The following is a 14,402-nucleotide window of genomic DNA, read 5'->3' as shown; positions in this document are numbered from 1 at the left end:
TGAAAGCATACGGATTTTAGCTACATGTTAACTCAATGTTAAAACACTCCAAGTAAAACTATACATTTAGAAGCCAATGTTTCTTGTAGATTAAATGAACTGAAAAAAAAAAGAGAGAGACATACTCTAAGTCAGGCAGTGGCTGATCAAAGTCATGAAATTCCTCAGGTAAAGTAATAGCATTGTAAGCAGCTTCTCGATTTTCCTCAGGCAGGTCAACAACACCTGGAAAAGAAATGGTAAGCTTGAAGGCCTGGCTACACCACATATTATCTGGGAATCAAAAGAAGGTAGTCAGTATAATTTCCTAAGGTTATACTCTAGAAAGGTTGCTAATATATGCAAAATACCATTGAATGAAGCACGACTACTTTTGTTTTTCTATAATCATAAGCCACACTACTACTTGCTTTACCAAAAAAAAAAGAGTCAAAGCACTAATAATACATTAAGCTGATGTCTCTAAAAGAACATAACAAATAAATATTAATAAGTTTTCTAAATAAGCATGAAATTTATGAGGAAAAGGAACGACTGAAAAGGAGTACCCCAAACGTTAAGACGACTTGGTTATTTCAGGGAGAGTGAGACGACATGATTTTAATATTCTTTATATTTTCCCCTATATTTTTCAAGCTGTCTATAATAAAAATGAGTTGCTTTAAGAGACAAAAATAAAAAGCATGTTATTTAAGCAAAATGCACTTAGTAGCCACATGTATCACAGCCTCTGCCTTAAACATTTTACTTTTAAATAAAATCTTAGATCTCAAAAATTTCACTGTCCATAAATTAAAGTACTAGAATATAACCTCAATAGAAACGACTGTATAAGGCATCTCTCCTACACAGATTATTTTAATTAGAATAAGACTTCATCAATGCTTTAAAAAATTATAGCATGATCTATGAATTCAGTTAAGTACCCTAGTAATTATCTATGCAGATAAAAGTTTAGTTGCTAAAGTCCAGTTTAGAACCAACTATTATATAAGACAAAACACAAAAAACTACAGGGAATATTAAAAAAAAAGTCTCAGTCTCAACAAGTTAAAAGTGAATCTGATTTTAAGAATATACTAAAATTATTTAGGAAAAAACTAAAATTCTAAGATTTTCTTCTCTGAGCTGTACTTTGAAAAACCTCATCACAATTTGCTTTCAACATTTCAACCTCTGATGACTCAATTCTACATAAATTGCTGAAAAAAGGGTTAAAAGAAAAAGGCAACTCCAAAGGAAGAACAAAAAAGGGGTGACTGTCGTACTCCATACATAAAACAGAAGTAAAGTGGGCTTCCTCCCTTGAGCCACTGCCTCTCCAAGCCTGGCCATATTTTTGAAGGGTTCCTTGTATTGCAGTTAAAACAAAATGTGCTGATCTAGAATATTTGTTTAGTAGTTTTTCACACCAAACACTAGAAACTCCAAAGTTTAAAAAAAAAAAAAAGTGAATACCTGGCCGAAAAGCCATCTTTATCTTAATGAACGCTTCATTACAGTCTGCAAGGAGATATTTTGCTTTTCTGTGATAGATTCGAACTACTCCCAGTAAGAGATGTCCTGATGTTCGGAGTGCCATCTTGACCTGTGAATAAAACATTAATAATCTAATTTATAACGTTAATTTTTTGGTTTTGTACGTAATCATATTCAAAGCCTGTACTCTGTACAATTTATAGGCAGTTTTTACTTTATCTCAATACTTTTTATCATTATTTGAAGTTACCTCAGAATTACCTATATTTTATTTCTCACTGCCTCTACCTGTTAATTCCCTGAGTATCCCCAAAGGAGAGACTGGCAGTAATTCATCAATTAACATAGTCATGAAGTAGCCACAAAGCAGGCACTAAGGCGTTCCACGGATTGTTAGCACATGAAGGAGTATGTGGCACTTTTGGCTGCCAATCCAAAGCTACTGCTCCTTGCCGGCTATGTAAATGCTGATTTTGTTTGGGAAGCAAATGTCCCCAGCCTTGAAAGACGACTGTCTCATTCCTCTCTGCTAATTATTCTTTAGTGGTGCACGTGACTCAGTTGAGCCAAGGAGAAATAAGTGCAAAGTATGTCAAAGAGTTTTTGAGGAACATCTTTCCAAAACAGAATGCCCCCTCCTTGTCCTTCTGCCTTTCTTGCATTGTGAGTAGGTGGGGCTTGGAGCTGCCTGCAGTCACCCTGTAACCAGGAGACTAAAACTATAAGCACAAGAAGCCAAGAAACTAAGAATGGTGAGTCCTTGGATGACATCATTAACTGCTAAATCAGTCTTAGATCTCCCCATTTCTAAACTGCTAGTTAAGTAAAACTGTTAATTTCTTTATCATTTAAGCCACTTTTCACTGAGTTCTTATTACTGGAATAGAAAACATACTAACTGATGAAGGATAATGGTACCCATCTTTTTTCACAAGAAAATATACTCCTCAGTCTGTTTTTTTCAAGGTAGATCTTGATCAACGCTTACATAGGATCCAGTGTATAGGATGAGATGCATTAGTTGGGAAAAGAATGAGAAGTAAACACCAAATTTAAAAAGAATGATTCAAAATTCTTTTGGCTACAATAAAGAAAGATTTTGGGAGAATAAGACAATGTGAACTCAAACTTTCCCGGCTTGTTTTCCAAATCACACCACAAAACTCATCAAATTCTAAGGTACCAAAGAAAGTAGTTAAATATTTGCTTCAAGTTTAAATTATAATTAGTACATTCTGTTACTTAAAAGATAAAATAGTGTATTTTTAAGTTATGTGTATACTCTCTATAGTAGTCCAGGATTCTATTTATAATGACTCTCAGGCTCTTCATTTATGGCTACTTCATGTGACTTACAGCATAAATTATGAAGTTTACTGCCATAAATTCTTAGGTATCTAAAATTATCATAAATTTATGATCAAATTTAGGACTCATCAGAAGATAAATCCTTGATAGGAAAAATAATACCCAATTAAAACATTGCTCCTACTGGAAAAATCTACTTTTATGATGTGGTCTTAGGAAATTTAAAATTAGTATCGACTGTCCCTTCACATAAGAAATGGGGGGGGGGGGCCTTCGCATGCCATTATCTTGTCCAAAATAAGCAACTTTTAAAAGGTGGTGTTTAGGCAAAGGCTTTCTTTCTGGATTCGTTTGGTACTGAGTTTAGCCTAGCAGCAGGTAAAATGAGGTATGATATTTTTGCTGTCATGTTAAGAGTGTAGGTATAATAAAGAACACAGGCTACACATCCAGGGAAAGCTATACAGAGCTTGCCAGCAGCTGGCAGGGAGAAGGGAAGGCGGGGAGGCATGCGTTACAACTAGCCAAATGCCTGACACTTGTTTCAAACAACTAAACCAACATTTTCTCATAACAAGAACTGCACACGAGAGCAAACATTACAAATTTTCAGGTCAGTTCACCCTGTGGAAACATCTTTATATGCAATCACAATAAAACAGAATTAATCAAATAAAAATCTACTTGGAAATGGTTTTTAAAGTAAGTTATTCTCTCTCACACATACCCTCCAGCTTTTTACATTATTCCTGAACCGTTTGCCTTGCTTTGTGGCTGTTGGAGCATACCTTCACATATCAGATTGTCTCACACTCTCTTGCAGCATCCCTAAGAGGGTACAAAGCACTCTGCACGTACTATGAAAAAATTCACTGTCCACTTAAGCCAAATCACCTTCAATATTTGCTTATGGATGTTAAAGATTAGCCACCCATGTCAATTGCAAGAAAAGAGCTCAATTTCTCCTTATTTCCATTCACTTATCTCAGTAAGCATACCTATAAAAAGTAGAAAACGTCATGTTCTCATACAATTTGACTAGCAGTGCCGAGTGGTACAATCTCCCCAAAGAGCAAACTGTTAATGCACATCAGAAATCTTAAAAATAAGCATATCACCTGGCCCATCAATTATATTCCTAAACATCAGTTTTAAGAAAAGGCCTACGGATGTGAACAAATGGTTTTGCAAGCAATGTTTACTAAGCAGTTATTTTTAAAAAAGAAGAAAACAAAACAACCTGTAATCCTATCACCTAAAGAAATCTTTAATAGTATTTTGATATGCCTTCTAAGCTTTTATGTGTGCCTATACATTTTTTTTAGTGTTTGAGAGTACATAAAAAACTGCATCACATTGTTTTGTGATGAGACTGCTCATCACAAACAGCTCTGTTCATACCATTATCATAATTTTTAATGGTTGCATTGTACAGGACCAGAGGAATTAAAATTCAAAAAATTAGGAAAAAATATGGGTTATTTAAAAAAATCAAAAGAGAGAGAGAGACAGTAAAACAAATCATGCACAACCAAAACAATGAATTACAGGTCCCATAATCCTTTATCTGAAATCCTAAGATCCAAATGTATTTTGGAATTCAGAACTTCTCAAACGTTATGAAGGTAATGCACTGCATATGTCTTATATTAAGACATCCCCAGGAGTGTCTAGAGCAGCCCCCCTATAATCATATACTTTAGTATTTCTATAGTGAACTTATGAATACACAAATGACCTCACTTCAATTTAGGTCAAGTATGTTTACGTTTTTTGTATTTAGATTCTGTGAATAGAAAACTATGACACCACACAATACCACCATTAAAAATGACAGCAGGACTACGAACAGAGCTTTTCCCGAGTACAGTCTTGTTATGAAACAAATAATTCAATTTTTGTGTATATTCATAAAAAAGGAGAAAAGTTATTTGTAAAAAATATGCACACATGAAAGTCCAGAAGGCATACCAAAATACTAAAGGTTTCTCTACGTGGTAGGACTATAGGTCACTTTTTTCGTGTTTGTAAAGTTCTCATTTTAGTAAAGTTTTCAAATTAGTATTGTCTTATAAATAACATGATAGAAATGTCTTTAAATACTAGTAAATTCCACCAGCTGTATAACTCTAAAACCAGCCAAGATTCCATATACAGACGGAAACTTTATAATTTACTCTGATTCCAAATACAAGCTTTTACTCCCCCTACCTAAGTGTATACTTTCCCAAATAACTTTTCTGAACAAGTCTCTGCTACATCCTAGCTTTATTCCTCTGAGATCCTCTCGCTCTTTCAGCAATAAAGAACTACTCTTATTTATTTAACACATGCCAGCATTGTCCAAACTGCCAATTCTGAGAAGAATAGCTCCCACTGCTGGTCCAGACAGCTGTGATCTCAAATGTTTCACAACGGTGCATGTATGTGTGTGTATGCATATGTATAAATACAAGGTCTAGGAAGCACCTTTAAAACACAGATGTTATGTTAAAAAACTATATTTAAGGACTTTGCCTTTATTTTGAGATTAGTCCTTCATACATTTTTGAAGTCAACATGTCTGTTCCTCAATGAAATGCTAATGATGGTATTAAGAAGATGTAACAGTGTCTACGTGTTTTAAAATCCTCTCTTGGCAACACAAAAGCCCTGTATTACTTTAAGTTATATTATTTGTGAAATCCAAGGGTTGAAACCACTGCCTCAGAACAGATTCAGATGATGTTACTACAAGCTCCTCTAGGAACAAAGCAGTAAACCAGGCAGCTAAGATAAGGACATCTTAACGCTTTCACTTCAGTGGGAGACAGTAATTAAAGATTTAGGGAAAGAGCACAGTGAACGCAAAAAAGTTCTGAGATGGGGAAAAAGCTTGGGATCTTCCAGAAATAGCAAGTAGGCCTGTGAAGCTAAGGTGGAGCAAGTGGTATGGATACTATTTGCCAACTGGCTAATAGTTGGATCTGATTAATGAGTCCTTACTTTGAATGTTTCGTAAATTCCTAAATCAGGAATACCTATACACATGTTTAAGTACCAAAACATCTTGAAAGCCAAATACAAAATATTTGGGTACTGTCCGATCTCTTGCTCATCTACCATTAAAACAGACAAATGAAAATATCTGTTATTTACAGAATTTTTAAAGGGAAGAGAATATCAAACTGGGACTCTGGATAACCTATGGATTTTCTTTCACTCCAATATATACAGATGCCTACCTAAAAAGTTGTTTAATACAATTCTATTTCACATAGACAATAAACAATCGACAAAGTGAATGAAATATCAACATCAAACCTACCTTTGGTGAGATGATACTCTCCACACTGCTCTCTAAATTACACTCAAACACATGGGCTTTGGTTAGCTTCTTATCCCAATGGGCCGCTAGCCAAATTTTGGCCAAAGGCCCTCTTTTACTGAGGACAAAATGTGCGTAGAACATTGTTCTGGTGGACTACGAAACAGGAGGAAACCTGAAGGGGAAAAAATTAATATAAATACCATATGAGAATTGAGATATTTATTGAGACATATAAGAAATCCAAAAACGAAAGTTTTCTTTTTTTTGTTTGTTTGAGAAAGATTAGCCCTGACCTAACATCTGCCGCCAATCCTCCTCTTTTTGCTGAGGAAGAGCAGCCCTGAACTAACATCTGTGCCCATCTTCCTCTACTTTACATGTGGGACGCCTGCCACAGCATGGCTTGCCAAGTGGTGCGCATGTCCGGACCCAGGATCCAAACTGGCGAACCGCGGAACACAGAAGCAGAACGTGCAAACTTAACCGCTGTGCCATGGGGCCAGCCCCAGTTTCCTATTCTACTGAAGGGAAAAGGAACAAAAGAGTCAAATCACTTTCATCCCTGTTGTCATCTTAAAATAAAAGTACTAGTTTTTTTTAAAAAACAAAAACTATCATCAGAAAACTCTTCTTTTTGAGGTTCCATCGAGTGTTCATTCCATTCCTATCCTGATTACTGACTGTGGAAATAGTCTGCTTCTGGCCAAAAAGCTGGAGAATATATTCTTTACAGCAAGAAAAGAATGTCCAAGAAGAAAAACACTGAGGCACAGATATTAATCAATGTGGAAATTTTCATTTTTAGAACTCCATTAAAAATTGAAATTCTCAACTAAATGCTTTACATAATAATTATTACCTCATGATAAGCATTGTGCTAAGTATTTCATATTCCACCAAGCAAAGATAAGTAGGTGGGGTGTCCCATTTATAGGTAAGTAATTTAGAAAAGCTGAGGCTTAAAAAGGTAAAGTATTATATATATTTTTCTCAACTCAGGAACTTGAAAAGCACTTGTCTACTTACAAATACTAACTTCAGGACAATGATACAGCATCAAGTTTATCTTATGACTGAAATGGTCTCAGTAGAAATACAAGTATGTTATTCACGTTTTGTCTTTCAACAAGCTAATATACCAATACATAAGAAAAAAAGGCATCCTGAAAACTCCACCTTGAAGAGTGCATTAACTGTAAATTATTTCCCTTATATTACTTATTTTTCCTCTTTCACAGATTTTAAAAAATCCATTTTGTCAAAGGTAAATTTCTTTTTCTAAAATGTCCATGACTAGAATAAGATATACAAGTCATGCTTTTACAGAAATAAACTCAAGTGTACCCATAACACATGAAAAGTACTTTTTATCACATGTGTAGATTTGTGTAACCAAGACCACAAGCAACTAAGAATTATTCCATTTCCATTTCAACACCAAAGCTCTCCTCTTGCTATCCCTTTAATTGTCACATCCATTCCTTGCTCCCTACTATTTCTAAGACTGGGCAACCACCTCTCTGTTCGTCATCTCTAATTTCGTCATTTTGAGAATGCTGCATGAATAGAATCATACAGTATGTGACTTTTTGGAATCGCTTTTTGTACTCAGCATAATGCTTTTGAGACCCATGCAAGTTGTTGCATGTATCAACACCACGTTCCTTCTTATCGCTGAGTAGCATTCCATATACCACAATTAGCCATTCACCTATTGCAGGACTTTTGCTTGTTTCCAGTTCTTGGCTATTTCAAATAAAGCTGCTACAAATATTAGTGTATACAAACTTCTGGTGGACACAAGTTTCATTTCTCTGGGACAAGTGTCTTGAAGTGTGATTGCTGGGTAGCATGTTAAGAGTATGCTTAGTTTTTAAAGAAACTAACAACTCCTATCAAAATCCTATTTTTTTTTTAACAGCAGTTGACAAGATTTTTCTACAATTTATATGAAAAGGCAAAGGAACCAGAAGAGCTGAAACTATTTTGAAAAAGAATAAAGTGGGAATAATTACCAATTTCAAAACTTACATAGTTACAATAGTCAACATTGTGTGGCAGAGAAAAAGACACACAAATCAATGGAACAGGATAGAGAATCCAGAAACAAATCCACATAAATAAGTCCACTGATTTTTCAAAGATGCAGAAGCAAAACAAAGGAGGAAGGATAGTCTTTTTAACAAATTATGCTTGAGTGATTGGGTATCATCCATAGGCAAAAAAATGAACCTCCACCCAAGCCTCACACATTATATAAAAATTAATTCCAAATAAGCCACAGACTTAAATGTAAAACTTTTAGAAAAAACCAAAGGGGAAAATCTTTGGTACCTAAAGCTTAGTAAGAATCTGTAGATGTGACACCAAAACCATGTCCCCAAAAGGAAAAGAACCCAATAAATTGGCCTCCATAAAATTAAAAACTTCTGCTCTATGAAAGAGCCCACTGAGGATGCAAAGACAAGATAGAGAATGGGAAAAAATATTTGCAAACCACATACCTGACAGGGAGCTGGATCTAGAATATACAAAGGATGCATAAAACTCAAGAGTAAAAAAAAATCCAATCAGAAAATGGGCAAAAGAAATGAAGAGAAATTTCACAGAAGGACATGCTGATGGCAAAGAACAAGAAAAGACACTTAACATCACCAGCCACTAGGAAAGTGCAAACCAAGACCCAATAAAATATCACTGCACATCTATTACAAGAACTAACATTAAACAGATGGCAACACCAAATGCTGGTGAGGATATAGGGAAGCTGCATCTCTCATACACTGCTGAGAATGTACACTTTCTTCTAAATTAGCTTTTTTTTTTTAAAAAAAAGATCCAGAGTAAGTTAACTCTAATTTTCATGTTTTCATAGAGACTGTAAATTTTAAAACGAGAATTTTGCTCTCCGACTTTCAATTAAAAACTGTGCCCATTCCTTCCAATGATGTACAAAAAATATGTATTAGTTAAACATATGACAGGCAAGAGATTTCATGCCTGTCAAAAATGTTTGGGAGGGTGGTGGCATAACTCAGTCAGGTCTGCCTCATCTCCATTTTCCATCACTTAACGGCAAAGCGTCCTGAAATTCTCATTCTTTGAACCAGATGCTCCCAGGGGATCATTAATTCACACTAGCAAAGTTTTCTCAAAAGAAAAAACAGGCTTCATCATTTGCCTAATGTTGTGCTCTTTCTCTCAAATTTGGAGTAAAAAGAACTAAGGAATACTAAACTAGGAAGAATTCAGATCAAACATTTTTAGAAGCATTAAATGATAACACTTCAAGTGCATCTTATACCCCACTTAGCAGTATTTTCTAGATCAAAATATGCTTCCCATAATCAAAGAGAGCCTCCCATGTTGCAAATCAGTGCTTCTACTTCAAGCCTTAAAGTTTATTAGCACAAAAATTAAGCTGCCTTTAGAGCATTATAAATAAAACTACAGGATTTTGCAGAAATCCAATACAGAAGCATGTTCTTAGAAATATAGTCACTGTCATACACAAGCCCCTAGATTCATGATAGAAGATAGCTGTGTTCCAAATAAATTTAAAAACTCCTTAATATTAACTGCTAGAACACTGCCTGTCGCATGACAACTATTAAATATGTGCTTAATGAATAAGGAAATGGGATACACCAAGTGATCTCATAATTGACATATGTAAACAATTCTGGAGATTTTAGAAATTACAACTACTGGCACTTCTCAACAGGTGTCAGCAGCTCATGGCCAGCACTTCAGCGGGTAGTCAGAGTACCAGGCCTAAAATATCCCAGCTATGCTGAGGCAGAGTCCCAAACAGATGCTTTCCTGGCACGCAAGGGGGGGCAGGGGGTGTAAATAAAGCAGAGTGGTGCTAAAATTAATCTAGGAAACAATTAGCAAGAGGAAATCACCCTAATAACTAAAGGAAGCCTGAGGCACAGTGATGGATCAACTATTGGCTTATATCTAAAAAAAAGCAAATCACTGCTGCCTTTTAAACCATTTATTCCCTCAGTAATACCAAATTTTAACCTATCTTAAAGAAAAAAGAGTCTGACTAATCTCTACAGGTTTTGAAGATTCTAAATGCTGCTAATCCTTTACAAAGGCTCTTAGCAGAAAGCCTGCATTTGGTCCCAGAGCATAGTTTAGCAATTTCATGATTTCTCAAATTTTTTCTAGAGGAGCAAACTTCTTCTCAACTGATGCTAAGAAATAACTTCTGTCTGACGTGAAATGGCAGAAAAATGGATACTTTAGAACATATTCAGGAATGCAAAAAGTGGCAATTTCTTTAAGATCTTTCCCCAAAACCAAAGTCAAATTGAAGCTCAAGTTTCTACAATGTTAATCTTTACCAATATTTCCCTCATCTGTTAGAAAGCAGGGTAGAAGAGTGGTAGTATAAATTGGTATCACCTCTTTGAAGGGCAATTTGGCAACATCTTATGATAATTTCAAACACCCATACTTTCTAGCCAGAAACTGCAGTAATAATGCCAAAGATACACTTCGAGATGTACAGTATTAACAAAATTTTTTTTTTAAAAAACCTAAGCTCTAAGAATTTTGTGTGTCCATCCTCCTTTTGACAGTCCTATAAGGTAAATCCTGGCCCATTTTACAGACCAGAAAACAGAGAAAAGCAGAGGATAAGTAACGTGCCAAAGATCACGAGTACTTAATACAAGTGGAACTTGAACTTCAGAGCCCGCACCTGTAACTACAACACTATGTTGCCTTGCCAGCATGAGTTTTAATAGAAAAGTATTAGAAACAACCTGCCTGACCACGAGTAAGTGACTTTTAACAATTAATACAGCCATACAATAGAATCCCATGCAGCCGTAAACAATAACATATACACACAGATACATATAATAAAGAGGGCGTGCTCTCTATATTTACATGCACTTGCATGAGCACAAACTACCTGTGGAGTGCAAATGAAACTGATTACACTGGTTACCTTTGGAAAGTGGGTCTGCAGGGAAAGTGAGCCCTACCCTTTTGTATTATTTGACTTTTTTTTTCTTTAAACTGGAGCATACACATATATCACCTATTCAAAGTAAAGACTATCGTGCTTTGCCACTAACTAGCAAATTAAGGTGCTTAGACTTTATTTTCCCTAACTGTAAAGACCTGGAAGGCTGAAATTCAGCGATTTAGTAACCTTGTAAAACATCAATAGCTAACTCAGATAAGAATGGAACTATTTCTTTAGGGGGCAGGAGGAGTGTCTCATGGACAGAAGGTATTTCCAACCCTGCACACAAGAGCTCTCCTCCTTTTTGGGACTGACATTCTCTGAACAAGAGTTTTACAATCAGATAGGCCCTAGGTTCAAATTCAGCTCCCTCCTTACTTAGCTGTTTCCGTAACGGTTAAAAATGAATTAACATCTGAGTCTCTAGCTTTCTCATTTTTAAAACGGGGAAAATATTTGCTAAACAGGATTATGAGAATTAAACAGAATAGCATCCCTACCACAGTGCCACTGTAGACGCAAATAGTAACTTCGAAAAAAATCTCACAGCATAGCACATACCAATCAGCATGATCATGCCTAACAATTCCGACATGACAACGTTTAAGCAAAAAAACACAAAATCTTTATTTCTCAAAAATTAGAAATTCCTCTTCTGTAACCAAACTAGAAAAGATAAAATTTCTCAGAAGTTTTGTTCCAATAAATAAGAATTGATCAGGAAAGAAACTCTCAACTTTAAGACTACTTTAAACATATACCACTCTAAGCGGAAAACTTACTGCTATGCTGTGCTAACATGTTGCCTTTATAAACACAAAAATAGGTAAAGGTCACGCTCTACCAATGTTACTCTGATTTACGTATAAAAAGCACTGTGTCCACTAGTTATGCACTGCTTCACTTCAACTATCTACCAACTGTTAAGTAATTTAATCACTGGATACGGCATATGTCCTCATCAATATCTCTTTAAAAATAATTATTAGTTGCCTCCAACATTTCAACAAAGAAATTTAATGACTACAATTTAGAAAAGCTTCTCCAGTCTGTCTCCAAAATTCTGCAGACTCACACAGTTACTTGCATTTATACTCATTTTAAGAAAACAGGCATTTTTTCCCCCCTGGAATTCAGCGATTATTCTCAACAGTACAAGCAGAGCAAATATTAACTTTCTCTTGCAACAAGAAGCCTACAAACACGAGCCTTTGGCAGAAACCCTTAAGAACACGAGCGCCTTTCTGAGCACTGAAGACAGCCTAACGAATCACAGCACGAATCGTAGGGTGGCCAGACAAACCCTCCAGCGTTTCCTTCTTTCAAATTTGAAGAAGGCCGCTAAGTCTGGCAGCACGACTCGACAGTGTCAGCCCACACCAGCACAGCAGATCATTTGCAAAGCCCTTCTCAGCGAGGGGGAAAGACACCAAGTATTTGTCAGTCACACACACCTCTCCAAAGCGTCCCTACAACACCCAATATCCTCAATCATTAGAAAAGTCGGGGTGGGGGGAGACCAGTTATGCTAATTTCCTAAGAATCACAAGCAACTTGCCTTGGTCGCGTTTTCTATTGGTCTGTCCGATATTTCATATTCCCAAGATAAAAAATTTTCCTTTACAAAAAGGGGAGGGGGAGCAGCAGTCCCTGGCGAGGGGCCCCCCGCCGCCTGTGCCCGCAAGGGCGGGGGCCGCACGTCGCCGCCCCCGCACCACCCTCGGGGACGGTGGCGCCGCGCCCCCCCGCCCCCAAGGTGGCATCGCGGGCGCCGGGCCCGCCGCCGCTTCCTCCCGCCCCGAATCCCGCGTCTCCCCAGCCAGCCATTTTCACCGCGAAGGAGGCGGCCCGCTGCCCAGAGCGGGCTCGTTCAAACCTCCTGCTCGCCCTCCGCCGCCCGGGGTTCCCCTGCCTCCCCGGGGAGACGCGGCTCCCCAGGAACCGGCGGAGTAACGGCTCTGCCGGCCTTGGAATGGACCAGAACCAGCCGCTCCCGACAGGCGATGCTGCGGGCCGCGCGGGTCCCGGCCGAGGGCGGCCCGGGGCGAAGGGGCCTCGGCGGGCGGCGCAGCGGTCCGGGAGCTCCGAGGGTGGCAGCACGGCCCGCTCCGGGGGCGCGGCGAGTGTCGCCTTCTCCCTCGCCCGCCCGTCCCCACCCCGGAGTCCGGCTCCCAGACGGCGGGGAAGGGGTGGGGGGAGGGAGCCGGAGGGTAAGAAGGGGTCGGCCGGGGATCTTACCTTGCTCTCCGCCGGGAGTTAGGCGGGCTGGGCGGCCTGGGGAGGGGAAAAGGGTCGGGGGAGGGGGCGGGGAAAGGGGGGGAGCCCTTGTGAGGTGTAGCTTCGGAGCAGCTCCCGCCGCCGCCACAGCCGCCGCCTCCTTTCCGATTCACTCAAACAAACAAGATGGCTGCCGTTACGCCGCGGCTCTTCCTGCCGCCCAAATCCTCGGTTCAAATCGGCAGGATGTTTACGGTCAAAATGGTACCTGTGCGCCTGCGCAGCCGGCCTAAGACCAGAAGGAGCGACGCAGGCGCAGTGACCATTTCCTTTTCTTGGGAACCCGCCCCCTGGTTGTGCAGCCCCGAATTGAGCAAGCGCAAAGGTGATTCTCTTGCTAGAGGGTCTTCGAGCGTTGTGAAACTGGAAAGTAGCGCATGCGCAGTGCTCGCCAGTGAAGCAATTATATGGGTTTAGCTTTATTCTTAGGCTTGTTTTAAAGGCAAGAATTATCGTTGTGCATTTTGCCTGCCCCGACACAAAAATTCATTTTGATGGTTCTGTAGCAACGAAGGTAACATAAAACCCATAAAATGTAGAGGTTCATTCATTCAGTCAACCTTTGTTTATAGACGGTCTTCTCTCCATAACCACGTACTGTGATAGCTGTGGTCTGGGATATAATGATAAATACAACAGAAACAGTACCTGCCTTCATGAAGCTTCCAGTATAGCTAGGGAGGAATCAAAATTTCTACAAATACTCGTGCCATGAAGAAGCTGGATATAGAGAGAAATCTAATAGTGGGGGGAAATTGGAGAATGGGAGAGAAGGTCTTCCCTGAGGAACTGATAGTGGAGCTGGGATGTGAAGGTTGAGTTCCAGGAAGAGTGAACAGCATGTGCAAAAGTCCTGTGACAGAAGAGAGCAGGATAGGAATAGAGGAAAAGAAAGCAAGCCCATGTGTCTGGACGGTAACAGAGGTATCTGCACTTTAGAAAGACCATTCAGGCATATTGGGGAAGACTAGAGTAAATGTCTAGATGTAATTTGTGTTTATTTGAGAGATTGTTTTTTAGGAAATAAAACCAATAAGAACT

General features: G+C 38.6%; 1 protein-coding gene across 2 annotated transcripts in view; it reads right to left on the bottom strand.

Annotated features, from left to right (window-relative positions):
• The window catches only part of RAD21 (RAD21 cohesin complex component), a 28,856-nt gene extending 15,325 nt beyond the window's left edge, over nt 1-13,531 (bottom strand). The window contains exons 1-4 of one of the 2 annotated variants that reach the window (XM_046642245.1): nt 13,323-13,531; nt 6,095-6,269; nt 1,459-1,588; nt 126-225 (exon numbers count right to left, since the gene is read on the bottom strand). In XM_046642245.1, coding sequence (XP_046498201.1) covers nt 126-225; nt 1,459-1,588; nt 6,095-6,238 — 374 coding nt within the window. In that variant the 5' untranslated portion in view covers nt 6,239-6,269; nt 13,323-13,531. The remainder of the gene's footprint in view (nt 1-125; nt 226-1,458; nt 1,589-6,094; nt 6,270-13,322) is intronic. The other variant, XM_046642244.1, reaches the window with a different exon arrangement.
• Between the last annotated feature and the right edge of the window lie 871 nt (nt 13,532-14,402).

This window comes from Equus quagga, chromosome 16 (genome assembly GCF_021613505.1).
Source record: "Equus quagga isolate Etosha38 chromosome 16, UCLA_HA_Equagga_1.0, whole genome shotgun sequence".
In the NCBI taxonomy this organism is placed as follows: domain Eukaryota; kingdom Metazoa; phylum Chordata; class Mammalia; order Perissodactyla; family Equidae; genus Equus; species Equus quagga.
The sequence above is the reverse complement of the archived record's forward strand: the minus strand, read 5'-3'. Positions and strand labels throughout refer to the sequence as shown.